Below are 24,920 nucleotides of genomic sequence, written 5' to 3'. Positions count from 1 at the left end.
AGTAGACTTGATGGGCTAAATGGCCGAATTCTGTTCCCCTATCTTATAGTCTTCCTACAGTGTTTGTTTTTCCCACAACGGGCTGAATGGGATGGGCTGTCCATCATCTCACCTGAAGGCCCTGCTCCCCATCCTTCTCCTTATGTCTTTCTTCCTTCCCCTCACATCCTCTCCCCTCACCTCTCATGTTCTTCTCTACCCTCACCTGCCCTCTCCCTTTCCTCAGCCTATCCCTTCTCTCATCCCTACTTCCTTCCTTCCAACTACTCCCCCACTCCCCTCCCTTACTTCATCCTTGCTCTTTCCTTACCTCGTCCCTAAATCCCCTCCCTTCTGTCATCCCATAAAAACCATTCCTTCTCTCATTTGCTCCATTCCTCATTTTCCATCTTTACCCCAAATATTTCTTACTGGTTTTTTTTGTCTTCATTATAAATGGAGAACAGTGCAAATAGATTATATAAAAATTCTTATAAATTGCTTTCTTGATGATCATTGAATAAATGCTTAGGAAGGAACTGCAGAAGCTGGTTTACACCAAAGATAGACACAAAATGCTGGAGTAACTCAGCGGCACAGGCAGTATCTCTGGAGAGAAGGAATGGGTGATGTTTCGGGTATAGACCCTTCTTTAGCCTTAAATAAATGCTGCTGGACATCTTGCTGGCTTTCCATTCCTCACTTTTCACCAGCTAACCAATTGTGGTGATGTATTAACTCCAAGTTCCCAATCAGCATTTCAGTGTGTTGTGCTAAAGACTCGGGGTTGAATTTTGGGCTTATTAGGATCCTTGTACGGTGCTACCTCATGCATAGTGTTTTGTATGTTTTCCACTGATTGAAACTGAAATATTTCTGTCAATGCTATAAAAGTAAATTGATGTTGTACTTGTCTATTTTTGCAGTCATTAGTAACCGTAGGAGCAGCCGTAGGTGGCATAATAGGAGGATGGATCGTTGATAAAGTTGGCAGAAAGCCAAGCCTGATGATGTGTGGTCTTCCGTTCATTATTGGGTTTGTCATAATTATTGGAGCACAGAACATCTGGATGCTTTACACTGGCCGACTAATGACTGGATTAGCCAGTGGAATAACATCACTTGTGGTGCCAGTAAGTACAAATGCTGTATAAGGGGCTTGTCAACTTGATTATAGTGATGTGTAAAGGCTATGAATTATTCTTTAATGCAAAGTCTTCAAATCTGTAAAGAATGGTGTTCTTTCGTACGATGACATGGATGCCATTGGGTCCAGCAGGTCCATGCGTGGCTGTGCCTAACGGCTACGGCTCTCTGGCAGTCTGTTTGTCTTTTTTTCCTTTTTTTTTTGTTTGTGTCGGTGTTGGGATGGTTTTTGTTTCTGTTTTTGGCTCTGTACGTTTCAGTGCCCGGTGCGGCTCGGCCGCGGGACTTAGCAGCGGCCGCGGGGCCTTCCATCGCTCGGTGCGGCTCGGCCATGGGGCCTTCCATCGCCCGGCGCGGCGCGGCCGCTGGACTTAACATCGCCGGCGCGGCTCGGTCGCGGGACGTTTCAGTGCCCGGTGCGGGGCCGCGGGGCCTTCCATCCCCTTGCGGGGGCTGTGCGTGTCGGTCGCCTTGGTAGGGGTCGAGCTGCCTGTCCGTGGGCGCGGGGGGGAAGAGAGTGGAAGTTTTGTTGCCTTCCATCACAGTGAGGGGGTGTTTGGAGTCACTGTGATGGATGTTTGTGTTGGGGTCGTGTGTCCTGTGTTTTCTTTTTTGCTGTGTCTTGTGACTGCTGAAATTTTGTTCGGTATTTATACCGAATGACAATAAAGTTCTGTTATACTGTTATGTTATATGCCAGGTCTCATCGGAGTTTTACTGTCCGTACCCTTCCCTTTCTCATTTCCCTGTAGCCCTTTCAGCCTTCCTAGGTTTACTAGCCTATACCTGGAATAGGCAAGACAAGTGTAGGCCTGGTAAATCTCTGAAATATTTACACCTTCCATGCAGATGGAGACCATGACTAGATGTGTCGCAGATTCAGTAATCTCTCACTTCTTAGATATTATGCTCTACTTTTCTTACCATAATGGACAATTTCATAAATTATACCTGCTTTGCCAGATTTCTGCCCACTCACTTAACTTGTCTACATCCCTTTGAAGCCTCCCTGTTACCTCTTCACTACATGCTCTCCCAACTATGTTCCGAATCAAATAATTTAGCAACCGTTCTTTCAGTCCCTTCATCCAGGTCACTTCTATCAGTTGTAAAAGGTTGAGGCATCAGCACTGATTCCTGTGGCACAGTTGTTACACCAAAGGTTAGAAATAGACTCCTTTATACTGGCTGCTGCCTATTTGCCAATCAATCCTTGGTCCTCCTCTACCTTGAGATTTCTCTTTCTGCCGTAATCTTTGCAGCAACATATCATGCGTCTTCTGGAAATACAAGTGTAATTTATCCACCTGGTTCCCCTTTAGTTGCAGTCTGTTTGTCTTTTTTTCTTTTTTTTTGTTTGTGTTGGGATGGTTTTTGTTTCTGTTTTTGGCTGTGGGGGTAGGGTGGGGCGGGGGAAACCTTTATTTTATTAGGTCTCTTCCCCGGGGCGCAGCTCGCCTGCGGGGCCTTCCATCGCCGGCACGGCTCGGCTGCGGGACTTAACATCGCCAGCGCGGCTCGGCCGCGGGACGTTTCAGTGTGGCTCGGCCGCTGGACTTAACATCGACAGCGCGGCTCGGCCGCGGGACATTTCGGTGCCCGGTGTGGCTTGGCCGCTGGACTTAACATCGCCCGGTGCGGCTCGGCCGCGGGACGTTTCGGTGCCCGGTGCGGCTCGGCCGCGGGACGTTTCAGTGCCCGGTGCGGCTCGGCCGCTGGACTTAACATCGCCCGGTGCGGCTCAGCCGCGGGACGTTTCAGTGCCCGGTGCGGCTCGGCCGCGGGACGTTTCAGTGCCCGGTGCGGCTGGGCCGCGGGACGTTTCGGTGCCCGGTGCGGCTCGGCCGCTGGACTTAACATCGCCCGGTGCGGCCGCGGGACGTTTCGGTGCCCAGGGCGGCTCGGCCGCGGGGCCTTGCGGGGGCTGTGCGTGTCGTTTGCCTCGGTAGGGGTCGAGCTGCCTGTCCGTGGGTGCGGGGGGAAGAGAGGGGAAGTTTTGTTGCCTCCATCACAGTGAGGGGGGGTTTGGAGTCACTGTGATGGATGTTTGTGTTGGGGTCGGGTGTCCTGTGTTCTTTTCTTTTTTGCTGTGTTTTGTGTGACTGCTGAAATTTCGTTCGGTGTAAAAAGCCGAGTGACAATAAAGTGTTGTTATGTTATGTTATGTTTTGTTATCTTCAAACAGCTCTAATTGGTGAGATGATTCTCGATTCACAGGGCCTTGTTCTCATTGTGTGATTCCCTTTTTGTTTTTAACTCCCCTGCTCTTGCCTTTTTAATAACACCTAATGTTTTTGTATACAGGTTTTAGTCTTAGAGATAAAGCACGGAAACAGCCCTTCAGCCCATCGAGTCCACGCCCACCAGCGATCACCCCGTACACTTACACTATTCTACACACACTAGGGACAATTTACAAATTAAACCAAGCCAATTAACCTACAAAACTGTGCGTCTTTGAAGCGTGGGAGGAAACCGGAGTTCCCGGAGCAAACCCACATAGGTCACGGGGAGAACATACAAACTCCGTACAGACATCACCTTTAGGATCTAACCCGGGTCTCTGGCACTGTAAGGCAGCAAGTCTACCTCTGTGCCACTGTTCAAAGCTAACTGGCCAGCTTTCTGAATCCTTTTTTTAAATATAAGAGAGACGATTGCTAATTTCCAATCTAATGGAACCTTTCCCAAATCTAGTTAACTTTTGACAAATTCAAACCAATGCATTAACCATGGCATTAACCACTCAGATCCATCTCAACCTGAAGACTCGTTTTAATCCAAAGATCAACAATTTGGTTCATTTTCTCCCAGATGACTGCAATTCACCTTGGGTTCTTTGTCCGTACCAGTTCCTGATTGCATGTGTCCTCTGTGGTGAATGCAACATTTCTATTTCATTCATGTGCCATTTCTGTGTTTTCCATTATTAATTCCCTGGACTCCCTTTCTAGGGTGAGCACTCATTTTACCAGCTCCTTTTTAAATACTTATTGATATTTTTGAAAAAGTTTGAATTTATAATTTCATGTGTGAACTGGAGGCCTGTTTTTTTTAATGTATTCAAATAGTAAAAAATGCTCTCACACTTAACTGAACAAGTCAACTACATAGAAATTAATACCAAACAGAAAAATCTGTTGTAACTGAAATATTTGATTCAATGTCAGCAGAAGTGGCACGGTGGTGCAGCAGTAGAGTTGCTACCTCACAGAGACCCGGGTTCGATCCTGATCAAGGGTGTTATCTGTACGGAGTTTGTGCCTTCTTCCCGTGACTGTGTGGGTTTTCTCCGGTTTCATCCAACTTTCCAAAGACGTGCAAGTTTGTCGGTTAATTGGCTTCTGTAAATTGTCTCAGGTGTGTAGGATAGAACTGGTGTACAGGCAATCGTAGGTCAGCACAGACTCGCTCAGTGGGCCAAAGGGCCTGTTTCAATGCTGTATGACTAAAGCTAAATGTCAGCACTTCACTTCTCTGAAATGTCTGTTTTCTAAATTCTAATGGATCCTTTTTCAGTTCACCACATGGAACGTCTTAGTTGTTTTTCTGCCTAAAATTTAATATGAGCCTGTGTTTTGGCCTGAAGTGAAGTTTGTAGGAGCCCTGATCAGCCACAGGAGGGCAGACGTTGCTAAGAAAGGTCTGGTGTGCAATGCTGAATCGATCTCCTCTAAGTAACCATTATAATTTTGAATGTCTGACCCACTGGCTACCTGCCATTCCTTGTGGCAAATCAACAAGAACTGGGTGTGTAATATATCTCAAAAATGACATGAGCACAACTCATCAACAATGTTTACTGTTCCCAATCTGAAAACAATGTAATGTTTCAAAGAATGCTGTTTAGGATGATTACCACAAAGTCTATAAAATGTTTATTTTCTTTTACCTAGGTTTATATTTCTGAAACGTCTCACCCTAAAGTACGAGGGCTTTTGGGATCTTGTGTTCAGCTGATGGTGGTAATAGGAATCATGGGTGCATATGTTGGCGGTATGAATGGCATATTTTTAAGTTAAAGTGTAATAAAGTGGTTAAGTCCACGCTAAGATACAACGCATCATTTTATTGAAGCACTTGCATCATAGGACCTGCAGTACATTACCACAGGTCCGAGCTGCTACATCTACTGCCTGACGTAGGCGAGTTCTTAATATTATAAAGCACCTACTAGGCGGGACTACTACTAACAAACACTACGATTGGTTAGCATGCAATAGCCCATCTACATCTCTTCTTGTAGAAATAAAGAAACAACGGTAGCTTAAGCAATGAAAAACAAAATGTGAAGAATATACTAGCAAAGTTACACAAAATCGCCATATCTAACGGGTGGCCTACAAACCCATCCGGCCCTCGTGCGGTAAGAGACCGCCTCACCTCCTTTCGCGGGAGAACAAGGGGAGGAGAGTGGAGACGCAACAGGTGACTTGACAGGACTAGTGGGAGATGACATTGGTGCGCCAGGCACCGACCGACGCGGGGAACCGCTGATGTATTTTTTACAAGGACAGTCAGTATGTGATCTTTGTATGTTCCCAGTCACACCTATTTTGCCACTCTCCCCATCTTCATGCCTCACCCTGCAACTTTGGCCTCCTTCCTGTAGTTCGTCCTCAGGGTTGCTTTGATGGCATCAGTTGGTTTGTTTTTACATAAAAGCACTGCAGAGAAGCTGATGGAAGTGGAAAAAATAGCATCATTTAAGGGGGCATTTAGACAGGCATGTGATGGATGTTATCATGAAGGTGTACCAACGTGTCTCTGAATACTGCAGCAAACCTCTACAGATGTACTATAGAAAGTATCCTGACTGGTTGTATCATGGCCTGGTACTGCAGTTCCAACACACATGAGTGCAAGAGGCTGCAGAGAGTGGTGCACTCAGCCCAGTCCATCACGGGCACAGCCCTCTTTTCCATTAAAAGAACCTACATGAGGCTTGGTTTAGTAAATCAATCAGGCGGGAGGAGCTGAAAGAGAGAGCGGTGTGGGAAAAAGTCTGGCAAGTGATAGGTGGATACCAGTGGGGTAGGAGGGTTTTGATAGGCAAATGGTTGAACAAAGGCACGAGATGAATAGATAAGATGTGAGAAGGATAAAAGTGTGAATTGTGAAGACTGGAAGGAATACGGGTGGAAAGGAATGGAGAGGGGGAAAATGGATGCACGTTCAGATGGGGCATAGGAAAGAGGGGCAGGAAGGGGGTTTGTGTAGGTTAGTTACTGAAAATTCGAGAGTTCAATGGATTGTAAACTACCCAAGCATAATATGAGGGGCTGTTCCTCCAGTTTGTGTATAGCCTCACTCTGGCAATGGAGGAGTGCCAGAACAGGGATGTCAGTATGGGAATGGGAAGAGGAGTCAAAATGGTTAGCAAGTGGGAGATCCAGTAGGCTTTGGAGGACCGAGTACCGTGTTCAGTGGAACAGTCACAGAGTCTACAATTTAGTGTAATCATTGAATGACTAGAATTGCAATAGCTAAGTTGGTTTAGAGTGTGATGGTAACATGGTTGTTTTGTTTCATCAGGAATGATTTTGCCTTGGTATTGGCTTGCTGTGCTATCTTCTGTTCCACCAGCCTTGATGGTAATACTAATGTATTTCATGCCGGAAACCCCAAGGTACCTACTGAGCAAGAACAAACGCTCTGAAGCACTGGCTGTTTTGGCGTGGCTCAGAGGGCCTGAAGTAGAGTATGACTGGGAATGCAGACAGATTGAAGAGAGTTGCAATACACAGGTAATTCAGTGACCCTTAAGAATTGAGGATAGGAGTACTTCGCACTGAGGAGAAATAGAAATGTTAAAGGTGCTCCAAGGCATTTTTAAGTGGTTTATATTCCAGAACGGCTACCAGAGGATGTGATGAAATAAGATAAATTTAATACATTTAAGTCAGTGTAAACGGGTCAATTGAAATCATGTATTCCTTTTCTGCTGACTGGATAGCATGCAACAACAACTGAACTGATCGTTTGCACTGACACTTGGAATAGGCAATGCACAACAGGATATGGTTCTCATGGGATTAATGTAGATGGACAAAAAGGACAACATGGACATGATGTTTCTGTGTAATATGACTCTGTTTGATCCATTTTACTTCTGCTTTCAGGATACCAAATTTGCACTTTCAGAGCTAAAAGATTCAGCAGTTTACAAGCCTTTACTTATTGGGATATTTCTGATGCTATTTCAGCAGCTAAGTGGAATCAATGCTGTTATGTTTTACGCTGAAACCATCTTTGAGCAAGCAAATTTTGAGGTAATAAAGTTTCATTGTATGACAAATGTTCCGTGCTCTTAATAAGAAAATCTGTAGAAATCTGGTCATTCTCCTGGAACGTAATTTGTCTACCAGTATTGCTTCTAAAAATAAAATGTATTGATCCAGCAGTTTGTTAAATGACCCCCTGACAGTGCAGTGGTTTTAAACTATATGAATGTACATGTTACAACAATAAGGATATTAGACCATTGATTTGTTTTATGCATCACTTAGAACAGATTGGACAGAGTAAAATATTCAAGCAAGTTTAGTTTAGAGATACAGTGCGGGAACAGGCCTTTCAGCCCACCGAGTCCACGCCGACCAGCGATCCCCGCACATTAACACTATCCGACACACAGTAGGAACAATTTGCAATTATACCAAGCTAATTAACCTACAAATCTATGTCTTTGGAGTATGGAAGGAAACTGGAGATCCTGGAGTAAATGTACAAACTCTGTATAGACAAGCACCTGTAATCAGGATCGAACCTGGGTCCCTGGCAATGTAAGAGACCAACTCTACTGCTGTGCCACCCCCATGTGTTCAGAGCCTAGTTGAAGAAATAACCCATCCTCCTTGGAACTGCTGGCCCTTGACTGGTCAGTAGGGGAGTAATCTAAATAGTATTGAAAATGGTAAGGTCACACATGAAGAGCACACAGGGATGTTTGTGTAGGTTAGTTACCTAAAATTGGAGAATTCAACATTCATACCATTGGGTTGCAGGCTACTCAAGCGGAATATGAGGGGCTGTGTGGCCTTGCTCTGGCAATGGTGGAAGCCCAGGATAGAGATGTCCGTATGGGAATGGAATGGGAAGGGGTGTTGAAATGCTTAGCAACCAGGAGATCCAGTAAGCCTTAGAGGACCAAGCATGTGTATTTAGTAAAACAGTTGCTGAGTCTACAATTTTGTTTAATCATTGAATGACTAGGATTGCAATAGCTAAGTTGGACTACAGTGTGACGGTGGGAATCTCTGGCCCATGACTGCTCAGTGGAGAAGGAGCATTCTAAATAGTATTGAAAATCTGCAGGCCACACGTGAAGAGCACACAGAACCCTGTGTAAGCTGCAGATAGAGTGATAGAGCGTGGAAACTGGCCCTTCGACCCAACTTGCCCACACCGGCCAACATGTTCCAGCTACACTAGTCCCACCTGCCCGCGTTTGGTGCATATTTCTCCAAAATAAACCCACGCGGTCACAAGGAGAACAGACAAACTCCATACAGATAGCACCCATAGTCATGATCGAAGCCGAGTCCCTGATGCTGTAAAGCAGCAACTCTACCGCTAGGCCACCGTGCCACCAGAGTGCACCAACTCTGCAATCGGCCGCCCGCTCCTTCAACCACTAGCAAGGAAAAGGACCCCACAGCCCAATGTGTCCAAATGACCATCAACTACCCATTTGTATTTATCGTGAGTTAATCCACAATCTCAACTCTCCCCACATTGTGCCATGCACCTACACACAAAGCACTAACTAATCTACCAATCTGCAAGTCTTCAGGATGTGGGAGGAAACCCATGTGGTTACAAAGATCAAGAAAGCTGCACGCAGATTAGTCAGAGGCCTCGGTCTTTGACAGTGTGACTCTACTATTGCACCTACAGTTTGCCATTTGTGGCATCTGCACTTCTCACATTAAGATCTTTTGTCACCTCTTAACTTGCAAACCTGGGCACAGATCTAAATGTGATTTATGCTTCACACAGATACCACTTACAGTGGGGCCAACGTGTTGGGTAGATAGCAGGGCCACAGTATCAATTGCAAAATCTCCACTTTTGCCTCCATTAGCAGGCGTGGCTCATCCTGATTATTTTAAATATTTACAAAAAAAATATTCTGATTTAATCTGTATTAAATAACACAATCTAATATTGTTTTCATATTTACAATATTTTCTGCAATGACTTTTAACCATTGCAAGTAGCTCCCTCTTGAGTGAGCAGCCGGTAATTGCAATTAAAAATCACTTTTCTTTTTCATGGGTTCACGCTTTGGAGCATTTTGCAGTGATGTGGTCAACCAACTTAATACTGCTGTTTATTGAAATATTATTAACAATACAGAACAGTTATAAAGGATGGTGTTTGTTGGAATTTATCTCGCATCTTCCTCTATTTTGCTCCCCTCTGAACCTTCTCCCCCATCTCGGCCTGTTTCCTGACTTTCAACTCCTGCTGTCTGAATTCACCCTTTCTTGAAATATGTTGGGATGGTTTCGTAGAAAAAAGACAATTCTAAGAAATTGGAGTAGAAGACAGGTGTGTTTTAATTTTGCCTTTGATACATTTGTCATTGGAAATGACCAAGAGAGTCAGAGTCATACAGCGTGGTAATAGGCCCATCGGCCCAACATGCCCACGCGACCAACCTGTCCATTCTTGTACCTGCCTAAATGTTTCTTAAACGTTGCGATCGTCCCTGCCTCAACTACCTCCGGCAGCTCGTCCCATCCACCCGCCACCCATGTGTGTGGAAAAAAAAGTCACCCCCTTGGGTTCCTATTAAATCATCCCATAAACCTATGTCCTCCGTTTCTCGATTTCCCCCTCGTCTGGGCAAATGATTCTGTGACTTTACCCCATCTATTCCGGTCATGATTTTGTACGGCTCCTATAAGATCAAAGTTAGAGCTTTGTTAATTTATCTGCCGAGATTGAATTAGTTTTTATGAACACTACTAATTTTGCGGTAAGGAATTCTCATTTGTCTGCATTCTCTTTCAGAACAGCAGTGAAGGTTCGGTAATAGTTGGTGTTGTTCAGGTAGTTTTCACTCTAATAGCTGCTCTTATCATGGACAAAGCAGGCAGAAAAATTCTCTTGGCAATATCAGGTGAGCCGTCAGGCGATGAACTGCTTTAGCACAACTAAAGCTTTGAACATTGTCCAATCTCTTTATGCATTTAAAATCCTAGGTAGCTGAATGACCAAAAAAGTAATTTTATTCTAGAAAGACTGATAACAGCAAATCCACACTTTTAAAGAGCTTGAGACATTGTGAATGTCATTAAATCTAAAGATTCTGTCTGGCAAAAACTCTGCCAGTTTCATAGTATTGATTTATTATTCTCACTTGTACTGCGATAGTGAAAAATTTATTATGCATGCTATCCAGGTAATTTGTACCATACGTAACAACCTCGGTGTAACAGAGAAAATAGAGAGTATAGAGATAATAGTGTTACAGTAACATAGAAAGTGCAGTAATAGTGCAAGGGCAGCCACAGGGCAAACTGAGAGATTGGGAGTTTATTGTTGGTATAATTTCTAGGACCATAATTGGGCCATTTGGCTCATCAAGTCCACTCCGCCATTCAATCATGGCTGATCTATCTTTCCTTCTCAAACCCCATTCTCCTGTCTTTTTCCCATAACCCCTGACACTCTTACTAATCACAAATCTGTGAATCTCTGTCTAAAAAATATCCATTGATTTGGCCTCCAGCATTCTGTGGCAATGAATTCCACAGATTCACCACCCTCTGACAAAAGAAATTCCTTGGTCCGTTCCTGGTAACAGCGGGCAAGAATCTGTTCTTTAATCTGGTGGTTCTAACTTTTGTACCTTCTGCCAGGCGGGTGGGGGAGATACGATACGGTATGATAAAACTTTATTCCTGCCCGGAGGGAAATTGGTCTGCTGACAGTCACAACACACAACAAGGTACACGAAACACTTGAAATTAAAAGTGAAAACAAAAAGAAAAGACAAGCAACTGTTGGCTGGCTGCCATGTGCACAGCACTTTCACCGGAACAAACAAACACAGACTAATCCCCTGGGTAGAGGATCCTAAACTAGAGTGCCCCCCCTCCACACCGGGTCCCCCTTTGTTCTCCCACTGTCCCTCACGGCGGTCCCCCCACACCGGGTCCCCATTGTTCACAGTGGTCCCCCCACCCTGGGTCCCCATTGTTCACAGTGGTCCCCCCACACCGGGTTCCCATTGTTCACTGCGGTCCCCCCACCCTGGGTCCCCATTGTTCACAGTGGTCCCCCCCCCCCCCACAACAGGTCCCCATTGTTCACTGCGGTCCCGTCCCCCCCACACCGGGTCCCCATTGTTCACAGTTGTCCCCCCACCCTGGGTCCCCATTGTTCACAGTGGTCCCCCCCACCACACCGGGTCCCCATTGTTCACAGTGGTCCCCCCCCCACACCAGGTCCCCATTGTTCACTGCGTTCCCCCCACCCACACCGGGTCCCCATTGTTCACAGTGGTCCCCCCACACCGGGTCCCCATTGTTCACTGCGGTCCCCCCCCCCACACACCGGGTCCCCATTGTTCACTGCGGTTCCCCCCCCCACACCGGGTCCCCATTGTTCACTGCGGTCCCCCCCACCCTGGGTCCCCATTGTTCCAAGTGGTCCCCCACACCGGGTCCCCATTGTTCACAGTGGTCCCCCCACACCATTTCCCCATTGTTCACTGCGGTCCCCCCACCCTGGGTCCCCATTGTTCACAGTGGTCCCCCCCCCCCCCCCCCCACACCGGGTCCCCATTGTTCACAGTGGTCCCCCCCCCCCCCCACAACAGGTCCCCATTGTTCACTGCGGTCCCCCCCCCACACCGGGTCCCCATTGTTCACAGTGCCCCCCCCCCCCACACCAGGTCCCCATTGTTCACTGCGGCCCCCCCACCCTGGGTCCCCATTGTTCACAGTGGTCCCCCCCCCACACCGGGTCCCCATTGTTCACTGCGGTCCCTCCCCCCACACCGGGTCCCCATTGTTCACAGTGGTCCCCCCCCCCCACACCAGGTCCCCATTGTTCACTGCGGTCCCCCCACCCACACCGGGTCCCCATTGTTCACAGTGGTCCCCCCACACCGGGTCCCCATTGTTCACAGTGGTCCCCCCACACCGGGTCCCCATTGTTCTTCACGGCGGTCCCACCTGCTCCCTCAGATGAGGGAGTGACTGGGGAGTGAGTCGTAGTGACAGGCTCATTGTATGTAAGGGTATTACAGATTTGTTTGATTGAAGGAATCCCGTGGTCACATTATGCAGTCGGGCATCATGCACCTCAGCACATCCTGCTGCACAATTAAATTATTTCTCTGCTTGCCTTGCAGATGTTGCATACTTTCAGCCAGCCCTTGCTAATGCAATTGTTTCACTTTAAAAAACACACTTGGACTTGAAGGCAGTAAGAATGTGGTGAAATAGTACAGTAGTAGATATTGAATCCCAAACATTGCACCCGTTTCAGGAGGTAACACTGGCAAACAATCTGAACCTGAATGATTTCTGGAGGGTTGCAGATAGGTTTCACTATTCAAGTCATCCTTTGCTAAATGCTTCTTCTGGAATGTTTCTGTATGACTACACTCTGTTTTAAGAGGTTTGTGTAGAAATAATTTTATGCCATTTTATGATTTGTGAATTTCCTTCATTGCACTCAATACTCTGATGCATCCATCATTATAGCCTCAAAAAAGTCCTGTCCAAGCAAAAAGTATTTGTATGGGTTGCCTAAGCACTTTCCAGCAAAGTCCAAAGTTGTCTGATATCAGCAGAACACTTTAATTGTAGGAAAGGTCTGCAGATACAGGTTTAAACCAAAGATAGACACAAAACGCATGATGCCCGACTGCATAATGTGACCACTGGAGAGAAGGAATGGGTGACGTTTCGGGTCGAGACCCTTGTTCAGGCAGAATCGACCCAAAACGTCACCCATTCCTTCTCTCAGAGATGCTGCCTGTCCCGCTGAGTTACTCCAGCATTTTATGTCTATCTTCAGCAGAAAACTTTACAGGTTTCCATCAGTGAGTCTAAAGCAGATCCAAAATTTGGTGAGATTTGGTGAGATTTGGCTAAAGGAAAGACCAAGCTGTGATACTTAAAACTGGTGTTGGGGCTTTATGCGGTCAATTATTTATCTTGTATTTATTTTTTAACAGCTTTGATCATGTCCATCAGTGCAGCAGTCTTTGGAGTGTACTTTAAAATCTGGCATGAAAACATCAATAATTCTTCTCTTCACAAAGTTGACGTTCAGAATTCAATTTCTATGGCACCACATGCTCCAACCTGGTTGCCCCTTGTCTGTCTAGTTATTTTCATAGCAGGTAAATCTAAATCCATCTTCATCTTTTAGAAATATTGAATGTTTATTTGAAATGAAGTTTCCCAAGTTCACTGCGATGGCAGACTTGATTGGTCATTCAATGACATCTGACTTCACCCTTAAGTTATGAACCAGATTTTGAGTCTCTACAGTCACCAGAGCTTTTTTCTCCTTGGCATTGTTTATACAAAGTTGCAGTCAGTAGCAGTAATTGTGATGGTTATCTGTCATGTCTGTTGTTCACCCATGTCTTTTAATTGAAGGAAGTGTAGCTTCCTTGACCCTCTATTGTGCCACCAGCCCCAGAGCTATGTAGTTGCCTTTTAAAATGGCCAGCAAACCAAACAGTTAAAGATGTGGAACAAATGCTGATCTTGCAGGAGATTCCCACATCCCACATCACATACTTGATGGCCTTTCAGTTTCAACGACATATTCAAATCGGCCCTGAGTGATTCTCGGAAGAACAGTGCTATTTTGTGTTGTCTCTTAATTTAATCCTTGGGATGGCACGGTAGTGCAGTGTTAGAGTTGTGGCCTTGCAGCTCCAGAGACCCTGGTTAGATACTGACTACGGGTGCTGTCTGTACAGAGTCTAGACGTTCTCCCTGTGACTGTGTGGGATTTCTCCGGGTACTCCGGTTTCCTCCCACACTCCAAAGATGTACAGGTTTGTAGGTTAATTGGCTTCTCTAAAATTGTAAATTGTCCCTAGTGTGTAGGATAATACTAGTGTACGGGATGATCACTGGTCGGCACGGACTCAGTGGGCCCAAAGGCCTGTTTCCGCACTGTATCTGTAAAGTCTAAAGTAAACATCTAACCTTCTATTTTCACTAAAGGTCAATATCACACAGTAACCCAGTGGTACATTAGTGGTATGATTCCATTTTACAAAACAAAATTCATATTTTTTGGTGTATTGGGCATGTCAGCTATTCCTTGTGGCTGTTATTCATCTGCAGGCCTTGATCATTGGTGATGGTAGGAAGGAGAGAAACAAAACTGGTCTTTTGACCTCCAGCAGCTGTGGAAATTTGTGCAAGACTATCTGAAGTGCTCTGCTCGGGAAAATTACCATTGGGCCCAAGGATCTGTTAGCATGTCAGAAAACAAGGCTGAAGCCTGACCTTTATGCCTCAACTCTCTAAACTGAAAATGTAGCTAGCAGTTTGATTTTGAAACTGGACAAGGAATGTAACCTAGAAAGTGGAAATCCTGTTATTCATTACTGGCTTACTCTGGTCTCTAATTTCCCCAAATGTCATCAGATAGAGGTGCAGCTTGCAATTCCCACTCCCTATCCTCACCAGAATGGCTCTTGTATAGTAACTGAATTATTAAGCAAAGAATCTCAATGGAATCAAATGGCCATTTCTTAGCAAAGTTATTTGTGCAGGAGGTGTTTCCCTTTTTCTCTTGAGTTCCAACTGGCTGAGCATTAGACGTATTGAAGCCCTGAAAATGGTAATGGGAGGTTATCATCCCTTTATTGGGGGGTGATTTGTAGTGCTAATAGATGTGATTGAACACAAATACACTGCCTACTACAGGTGATGAATATCTCAAATATTAATGCACATTTAAAATGATCAATGACATTTAAAGCAACTGTAATTTCATAATGTTTAATTAAAGCAAGGTTTATTAATGAATCTAAATTATCCGTCTCAGGTTTTGCCATTGGCTGTGGCCCAATTCCATGGCTGGTGATGTCTGAGATATTTCCAGTGCGGGTGAGAGGCATAGCAAGTGGAGTATGCGTCCTAACAAACTGGTCAACTGCATTTCTAGTAACTAAGGAGTTCAATGATCTTCTTGTAAGTGTCTTCTTGATATGTGTTTGTCCAATTAATCTGGTTAAAATAGAATAAAATGTTTTAACACAAGGTCAAGTTGACAATATTTCTTGGATAGATTCAAAAAGCTGGAGTAACTCGGCGAGTCAGGCCACATCTCGGGAGGCAAGGAATAGGTGACATTTCGGGCCGAGACCCTTCTATTGACCCGAAATGTCACCTATTTCTTTTCTCCCGAGGTGCTGCCTGGCCCACAGAGTTACTCTAGCTTTTTGTGTGTCTGTAAACCAGCATCTGCAATTCCTTCCTAAACATTTCCCGTATTCCTTTTTGTATTCCTTCTTGGATAATTCTGCCGATCCCTAATTGCTCTTGAAGGTAGTGGTTGAGCTGCCGCTTTGATGTGCTGCTTTCCACCAACTTTGCTTGAAAGTGGAATGAGCAGTAATTACCTGGATTGGACGAGTCTTGCATTCATAAACAGGAAAATATCTGGGCAATTTTTCACATTGTTATAATTAGTGCTGAGTAGTAATGTTTCAAACTGCCTCATTAATCTCATTGAATTTTTCACTTCTTTGAAACCTCAATTCATAATGTAGGAAAAAAGGAACTACTTCAAATTTGATATTGCTACATTTAAAGAAGAGCAAAGCTTTTAATTTAGATTCATTGAAACGTGGCCAGTATTAATTATTAATTAATTATTTTATTTACTATGACTGCAATCTATATATTACTAAAATTTTACCACCACCTTGATCTCCATTGTCCTGCGGTTCAAATGGTTGTTATATTTTAAAAGTTTTTCACTTTTTAAACTTAAAAAATCACCTTTTTAAACTTAAAAAATCCCTTTTCCACCTGCCCTGCCCGTCAGCCGTGTTCATCTCCACAATGGGAACCCAACGGGTCCGCGTGTTCAATGTCATAATGGGAACCCAACGTGTCCATGCCTGCGCAGTTGGGGCCCGTTGATCTGATACGTAAGATGGCCACCGCATCCGTGCGTGGGCAGAACAAACGGCTCCTCACCTGCGCAGTTGGGGCCCGTTGATCTAAGATGGCCACCGGATCCGCGTGTTCAATGTCATAATGGGAACCCAACGTGTCCATGCCTGTGCAGTTGGGGCCCGTTGATCTCCCCTTTCCTCTCCCCGCTCACCCGGCCCCGGGGAGTGTTAAGGGGGACATGGAGTGGGTGAGTGTAGGAAAATAACTGCAGATGCTGGGACAAATCGAAGGTATCACAAAGTGCTGGAGTAACTCAGCAGGTCAGGCAGCATCTAGGAGAGAAGGAATGGGTGCGTTTCGGGCCGAGACCCTTCTTCAGTCTCAGTCTGAAAAAGGTTCTTGACCCGAAACGTCACCTATTCATTCTCTCCTAGTTGCTGCCTGATCTACTGAGTTACTCCAGCACTTTGTGATACCTTCAAGTGGGTGAGTGTCGTCAGTTGGGGGAGAGTTGCCGGGCCCGCAGGAGAGGTTTGGGCCCAAGGGGTTCACGCTTAGCTAGGATGTTCTAAATCTTTACCTGAACGCGTATGTTTCAATGCAAAGTCGTAAAATTTCCATTCTTTTTTCCAGGAGAACATCACTCAGTATGGGACCTTCTGGCTCTTTTCATGTTTCTGTTTCATGAATTTCCTCTTCGCGATTTTCTTCATGCCCGAAACAAAGGGGAAGACCCTTGAACAAATTGAGGCCCTCTTTAGAGGACCTGCCCAAGGACTGGCAGACTGAATTACCCGTTTTTAAAAGACACTGTTAGTCAATGGTGTAGATCTGTTATCGTTCTGCACAGATCTTTTAAGAGGTGTTTTAAATAATACTGCAGCTGAGCCCTCATGGTATTAAAATTGTCAAAGTTGCACCTTTGATTTCTTTAGCGATATCAGTAGATAGTTTACAGGGAGAATGGCAAAATCTTTGGGACTATGAAATGCTGCTCCATAGTGTTGCTGCAGGCTTGGCCCAAATGACAGTGGTATCATTACCATGGTTAATGTTACGAATACATTTTTAATGGCTTTTACCTTTGTTGATAATCATCTCAATGTTTTTATTTTATATTAGCGCAGAACTGCCACAGTTTTTTTTTACCTCAGGGTTATTTTTAACTAGTTAACCAAGTGTGATTAACAAACCAGGCATCCATTTTGCATCTCTCAATTTTCATTTTTGTTCCATCCATTTGGAAAAGTAAAACTGGCTTTCTGCGTTTTTATTCATCCATGTCAAAATTACCATTTTTTATCTTTCTACTCCACTTTCTGTGTTTGTAATTTTTTTAATAAAACTCCATTGCACCGCATTTTAAACCACGATTGCTCATTGGGTCTGGGGTGCATTGATCATTTCTACCTTTTTAGAGCTTGTGGAATTACTGTGGAATTCCAACAAGGGGCCAAGATCTAAAATTGTTGTAATCAATTCTGGAATGGAGCTGATACAAATAAGCTGCAGGGCACATTGTCTGCCTAAATATAAATAAAATAGTGCCAGAAAAATGCTGGAAACACTCAAGGTCAGTCAGCATCTGTGGAAAGAGAGAGTTAACATTGCAGGTCCAAGACCCTGTGTCAGTTTTTTAATGGCTTGCCTGCTTAAAGCAGAGGCTAGCTCTTTAGATGGAAGATGGGCACTTTTAATTGAAATAAGCAAGAGATGGCAAGATTCATTGTAGTGCAGAATACTGGAGTAAAATTTTAATATTTGCCTTCCCAACGTGATGTCCAATGAATATTTTGAAGCTGAAAACGTACCAGACAGAAATTGGTAGACTTTAATCATAGCATTTTAAGCGTAACTAGAGTTGATATGCATATATGTTCCTTAGCGGGACAGACAGCATCTCTGGAGAGAAGGAATAGGTGACGTTCCTGGTCGAGAACCTTCTTCAGTCTGATGAAGGGTCTCGACCCGAAAACGTCACCTATTCCTTCTCTCCAGAGATACTGCCTGACGCACTGAGTTACTCCAGCATTTTGTATCTATCTTTGATTTAAACCAGCATCTGCAGTTCTTTCCTTGTCACCTTGACATTTGTACATTTCTTTTAACAGATGCTGCATATTTTAATTTTCATTTTAGATTTCTCAAGAAACCATGTTTAACACTACCTCACGGAGATTGTTTAACCTGTGAAGCATAAAATGTTTGTACTGTTTATTGTGTTAAATACTGTGCTGACACCATTATAAACTGAATCATTTAAATGAAGCTAACTTGAATGTAAGCTAATCCATGTTATTATTGAGAACTTGACGTTCCTGATTAAAATAGAAAATTTGTTGGTTAGTTGTTTTGCTTTGGGTTTACTATTTGCACTGATTTTAAGAGCACAGTGATTTTATTTTATATATGCCTTTGACTTTTTTTGAACAGATAACCTTAGTCTTGATGACCACTACTCATGACAAATAAACCAGTACCAGTAAAGCAGAAGGACCTGAGTGAACTCATTTTCAAGAGAGCCAGGGTAAAAGGTTAGAGATGGAGGACAAATCTCTCCCCCCACATATTCACTGGCCATGCAGATAGATTTGCAGAACACCATGCATCTCTAATTTAGAGGTGCATTGATGGCTGTTGAAAATAAACCATTGGTTATTTACCTCTGTTTTGGTTGATGTTACTGTGGGATGGTCATGGGGACTGTATCGTCTCATGGCCTTGTTTTTTCTTTGGAGTGTTTAGTTATTTTGCCTTCTGATGAGTTGATGACTTTTAGGTGTTTTAGATAAATCTGCAACTTTGGTAAATCTGCAGCAAGAATTGTTTAGGGATACAGGTTGTAAACGTGCCCTCTGGCCTACAAAGTCCACGCTGACCAGCGATCACCAGTTTTAGTTGTATCCTACTTACTAGGAACAATTTACAGAAGCCAACTAACCTACAAACTGTGTGTCTTTGGAATGTGGGAGGAAACCAGAACACTGGGGAAAAAACCCACGCAGTCACAGGGAGAACGTTCAAACTGTACAGAGCACCTGGAATCAGGATGGAATCCAGGTCTCTGGCGCTGTAAGGCAGCAACTCTACCTCTGCGCCACCGTGCCACTGCATGTCATCCACACTCAGACAAAACATTTAAAATTCTTCACGATGGAATTTCTATGTAGCAGCTGCCTTCAATAAGTGAGATGGGTGATGTAGTTACAAACCACAATGAAGGAAAGCACTACTGGGATTTGTTCTCTGGACATCTTTGTCACCTGTGATGTGTTTAGCCATCACTTGTGATGCACTGTAAGACAGTGATCTTATTACAAATACCATAGGCCCAAAACCAAATCCTTTAGTGCCAATGTCCTACCTCCATTTCTCTTGTTTTTGTTAAATTACATTATCAGAGTAATTGTCTTCCCAAAAAAATTAAACCTATGAAAATGTTTTTGCAAAATGGTCTCTGATGTTAAGATGTTGGTGATTTTTGTTGTCAATAGTTTGAGTTTTAATCAGCACACTCATTTTTAACATTTGATCACATTTTACAAGAACAGACCGATGTATCAGACACAACTCCAGGGTTTGAAAGCCAAATTAACAATTGTGCCAAACTCAAAGCTTTAGTCACCAGTCTGCCACAGTTATCAAATTTGGTGGGAGGTCCAAGTGGTCATGGTAAAGTGAGACAAAGCTCCAAGAGCTGATAGAAAATACAATGCACTTCAGTCTGTCCATCGCTGGAGAGAAGCTCATGGACTGTTTGAGATCTTTGCGGCCACATCACAATTTGTGACATCTATGGAATGAGTAGGAGAAAATAAATCAACACCATGAATCTCCATTCTGTTGTGTTCATAGCACAATTTGCAATGAAAAACTTGGAATTTTGGGGTGAATTAGTGATGTTGATCATTTATTGTATTGTAATGTTCTGTTTGCTCTGTCGTTACAACAATATATTTACATTAATGTGGCAGAGGATCACATAGGAACTTTACCGAATTTACCAAACCATCTCTGGGCCTTGGTAGGCAAATGCCCAAAAGCTCAAGTCAGAAGAAAATTACAAGCAATGTCTTAAAGGTGGTTGAGATGAGTAACTCGAGATCTGGTCCTTGGCAATTGAAGGCAATACTGTCAATGATGGAGCAAATAAATTTGGCTCTCAGCATGTGGCTAGAATTCTAGTGTGGGCATCATTGGGTGTGTAGGAATTAAAGTGGTTATAGATATGGGGAAGGGCAAGGCCACTAGTTTTACAGTTGGTGGAGAGGGATTTTTAGATTTAGAGATACAGCGCGGAAACAGGCCCTTCAGCCCACCAAAGTCCGCACCGCCCAGCGATCCCCGCACATTAACACATTCCTACACACACTCGGGACAATTTCTACATTTACCCAGTCAATTAACCTACGTACCTGTACGTCTTTGGAGTGTGGGAGGAAACCAAAGATCTCGGAGAAAACCCATGCAGGTCACGGGGAGAACGTACAGACGACGCCCGTAGTCAGGATCGAACCTGAGTCTCCGGCGCTGCATTCGCTGTAAGGCAGCAACTCTACCGCTGCGCCACTGTGTCGCGGTAGTTGTTGAAGACTACAGTGAAAATTTCAAACATGAGGCTCTAAGTGGCAGCTTGTTTAAGTTAGCAAGGATGGATGGGTGAATAGAATTGATTTGAGTAGGGCAACCGGCAGCAGTCAATAGACAATAGGTGCAGGAGTAGGCCATTCAGCCCTTCGAACCAGCACTGCCATTCAAGGCGATCATGGCTGATCACTCTCAATCAGTACCCCGTTCCTGCCTTCTCCCCATACCCCCATGTTTTAGATGCCCACAGAGAAGGTTAAAGAGAGGAAAAGAGCTGGCCAGGAGATCATTGGAAGAGTTGTCTGGATGTAACAGTGATGTAGGTGTTCAAAGACACATATCAAATGTTTCCGACTGATCTGAATTCACATAATTATCAGTTTAGAGTGTTTCTTTTAAACAAATGCCAAATTTGTCAAAACATCACTTCTCGTTTTTCTCCAGCTGCTGTCTGACATGTTTCTGACACTTTCTATTTTTGTTACAGATTTCCAGCACCTGTAGTTTTTCTCCTTTTGCTCAAAGGAATATCTTGTGTCTAATTAACTACAAATCGCAAGTTACCTGGTCTCCTGGAGAAGCTATTAAAGAATCTAGCAATAAGGTTCTGGGGCAGATGTATTTCTTACACTAGAGTTCTGAGGTACTGGGGCAAGATTCAAGAAGGTTATTAAAAAAATTAGAGGCAAGAATCTTACTCTAAACCTTCAATAAAGTAATGGTTTGGCCTCCTCGGCTGGAGTATTGTTCTTTTACTAAGGATATCTGGATTTAGAGAGTTTGCAGAATATAATTTTAGAATAGTACCAGGGATGAGAAGCCACTGTTTTCCATAGAGCAGAGAAGATTAAATGAAGATTTGATTACCCCACTCAATATTGTGAAAGAATTTAGAGTAAACTGCAGGATACCAATATTGGAGATATGAGAGAATGTTTTTTCAATGCAGAGACATTGAATTAGATCACGATGAATGCAGATTATTTTTAAGAACATTCAAAAGAGAATCTGATAAGTGAAGGAGAAAACTATTGAATTGAGAAATGAGGCTATAGATTATGATTGTAAACTATTTATTCACAAAATGCTGGAGTAACTCAGCAGGTCAGGCAGCATCTCGGGAGAGAAGGAATGGGTGACGTTTCGGGTCGAGACCCTTCTTCAGATGCTGCCTGACCTGCTGAGTTACTCCAACATTTTGTGAATAAATCGATTTGTACCAGCATCTACAGTTATTTTCTTATATGATTGTAAACTACACTTGTAAATACAGGGTAATCTGACCATGACCACTGCTGTTTTCTTCACTGCACCTTAATTGCCTGTGGCACATTGTTGACTTTGTAAAGTATAATAGCTATTATAAAGTAATTTATTGACATGCAATGGGATATCCTGGAAGATTATATTACAATGCAAGACCGTTTATTCCTTATTCGATCAGACCATCCAGGACTAATTTTCTCAGAGGTATGGATTGGAATTGAAAATGGGATTAAGATAAGGCCTGTAGTTTAGAGCAGAAGGTTGGCATGTTTAGAGGGCCAAAGGGTCTGTTTCTGTGGACTGTTTAAATAAAATGCAACTTTTTCACCCAGAGGGTGGTGGGTATATGGAATGAACTGGCAGAAGAGATATTTGAAGCTGGTACTACAACAACATTTAAAAGACACTTGGAGAGGTACATGGGTAGGAAAGGTTCAGAGTGATATGGGCCAAACACAGACAGGTGGGACTAGTGTTGATGGGACATGTTGGAAGGGCCTGTTTCCGTGCTGTGTGATTCTATGACTATATAAGTATACACAAGCCCATTTGTAACTTGGCGATGTTTTGGAATGTAGTTGAGTCGTAACTGCCCACTGAGATGGTGCAACAGGTCATTTTGAGTTGCGTCGTTAAATCGCAGGAAGAAAACTGAAGGGACTCAAGTCGCATCAACCCTGCACTGGCATAGACACGGTAGTGAGGCCAGAGTCAATGGGTGAAGTTTTAAATACTGTGTGCATTTCTGTTGGAGAATTCCCTTATAATATGGTTTTTAAGTTTTGGAGATACTGCACGGAAACAGGCCCTTCAGCCCACTGCGTCCGTGCCCACCAAAGATCCCTGCCCACTAACACTATCCTACACAGACGCACACATTAGGGATAATTTACCATGCCAATTGACCTACAAACCTGCATGTCTTTGGAGTGTGGGAGAATGTGTTAACTCTGTACAGACAGCACCCGTAGTCAGGATCGAACCGGGTCTCTGGTGCTGTAAGGCAACAGCTCGACCGCTGTGCCACCGTGCCCTTCTTTGTGGTAATTGCCCATCTGGTTCTTACAGAAATTTAGAATAACCAACACAATCTAAAAATGAATGTGACTACTTGGTTAATAATAAGAGGGTTTTTTTTAAACCACAAGATATAAAATGGAATCAGTGTAACATATTCTTGCTTATATACAGAACCTTTCACTGCCCAATGACCCTGAGACTCTCACAACTCGTGAAGTAATTTTTGAACTCTCACGATGCAACAATCAAGATGTACGCAGTGTCTCCCACAACAAAGGGACAATAACGTTATTAACTAGAAACATAGACAATAGGTGCTGGAGGAGGCCATTTGGCCCTTCGAGCCGGCACCGCCATTCATTGGAATCATGGCTGATCATCCACAATCAGTGACCCATGCCTGCCTTCTCCCCATATCCCTTGATTCCACTATCCCCTAGAGCTCTAAGTAACTCTCTTTTAAATTCATCCAGTGATTTGGCCTCCACTGCCCTCTGTGGCAGAGAATTCCACAAATTTCCAACTCTCTGGGTGAAAAAGTTTCTTCTCACCTCAGTTTTAAATGGTCTCCCCTTTATACTTAGACTGTGTCCCCTGGTTCTGGACTCCCCCAACATTGGGAACATTTTTCCTGCATCTAGCTTGTCTAGTCCTTTTATGATTTTATACGTATCGATAAGATCCCCCCTCATCCTTCTAATCTCCATTGAATACAAACCTAGCCTTTTCAATCTTTCCTCATATGACAGTCCCTCCATCCCAGGGATTAACCTCGTGACCCTACGCTGCACTGCCTCAATAGCAAGGACGTCCTTCCTCAAATTAGGAGCCATGATCATATTGAATGGCGGTGCAGGCTCGAAGGGCCGAATGTCCTACTCCTGCACCTATTTTCTATGTTTCTATGCACACAATACTCCAGATGTGGTCTCACCAGGGCCCTATACACCTGCAGAAGGACTTCTTTGCTCCTGTACTCAAATCCTCTTGTTATGAAGGCCAACATGCCATTAGCTTTCTTCACTACCTGCATGCTTACGTTTGATTGAGAGAGAAATATTAGCCAGGGACACCTCTCCTATACTTCAGAAGGAGACATTTGATCCTTTACGAAGGATCCAAAGAAGGATTTAGAAAAGAAGATAGAAACAAATAAACTGCAGATGCTGGTTTCTACCAAAGCTAAACACAAAGTGCTGGTGTAACTCAGTAGGTCAAGGAGCATCTCTGGAGAAAAGGGATGGGTGATGTTTTGGATCGAGCCCCTTGTTCAGACCTTCAGAAACATCACCTATCCATGTTCTCCAGAGATGCTGCCTGACACGCTGAGTTACTCCAGCACTTTGTGTCTGTCCTGAGCAAAGAAGATGCTTTGGTTTAACGCGGCAGCACCTGAGACTGCACTCTCATGGACTTTAGCCCCAGCCAAAACCTCTGTGCGCAGACCTCTGCACGGGTAGCCAACACAACTTGGACCCAGCCCAGAAGGTTGCTTGCATGAGTTAATGTGTAACATGATGCTTGGAATGGTGTTATTGGTGGGACAGACTGCCCAGAAGGATCTGTAGGACCTAGCCAGAGTATCAGGCTGGTCTGAAGCTTATATTTGAAAGCAGCTTCACATATGAACCTCTGTCACCGCATCTGCCACTCACACCCCACATCACACTCTTCAGCTTGGGGGAGATTGCTGTATCTACAAACTGGAAAGAGTGCAGGGAAGATTTACGAGTCAACTACCTCCTCTGGCAGCTCGTTCCATACACCCACCACCCTCTGAATGAAAAAGTTGCTCCTCAG

The 24,920-nt window shown here is 44.1% G+C and overlaps 1 protein-coding gene across 1 annotated transcript in view; it reads left to right on the top strand.

Annotated features, from left to right (window-relative positions):
- slc2a8 (solute carrier family 2 member 8) overlaps positions 1 to 18,732 on the top strand; it is a 47,738-nt gene extending 29,006 nt beyond the window's left edge. The window contains exons 3-10 of the mRNA XM_078426109.1: positions 906 to 1,112; positions 5,022 to 5,121; positions 6,661 to 6,872; positions 7,248 to 7,397; positions 10,147 to 10,255; positions 13,328 to 13,495; positions 15,169 to 15,314; positions 16,881 to 18,732. Coding sequence (XP_078282235.1) covers positions 906 to 1,112; positions 5,022 to 5,121; positions 6,661 to 6,872; positions 7,248 to 7,397; positions 10,147 to 10,255; positions 13,328 to 13,495; positions 15,169 to 15,314; positions 16,881 to 17,036 — 1,248 coding nt within the window. The 3' untranslated portion in view covers positions 17,037 to 18,732. The remainder of the gene's footprint in view (positions 1 to 905; positions 1,113 to 5,021; positions 5,122 to 6,660; positions 6,873 to 7,247; positions 7,398 to 10,146; positions 10,256 to 13,327; positions 13,496 to 15,168; positions 15,315 to 16,880) is intronic.
- Positions 18,733 to 24,920: the final 6,188 nt, after the last annotated feature.

The sequence above is a fragment of the Rhinoraja longicauda genome, chromosome 31 (assembly GCF_053455715.1).
Source record: "Rhinoraja longicauda isolate Sanriku21f chromosome 31, sRhiLon1.1, whole genome shotgun sequence".
NCBI lineage: Eukaryota > Metazoa > Chordata > Chondrichthyes > Rajiformes > Arhynchobatidae > Rhinoraja > Rhinoraja longicauda.
Note: the sequence above shows the minus strand (reverse complement) of the source record. Positions and strands in the feature narration are given on the sequence as shown.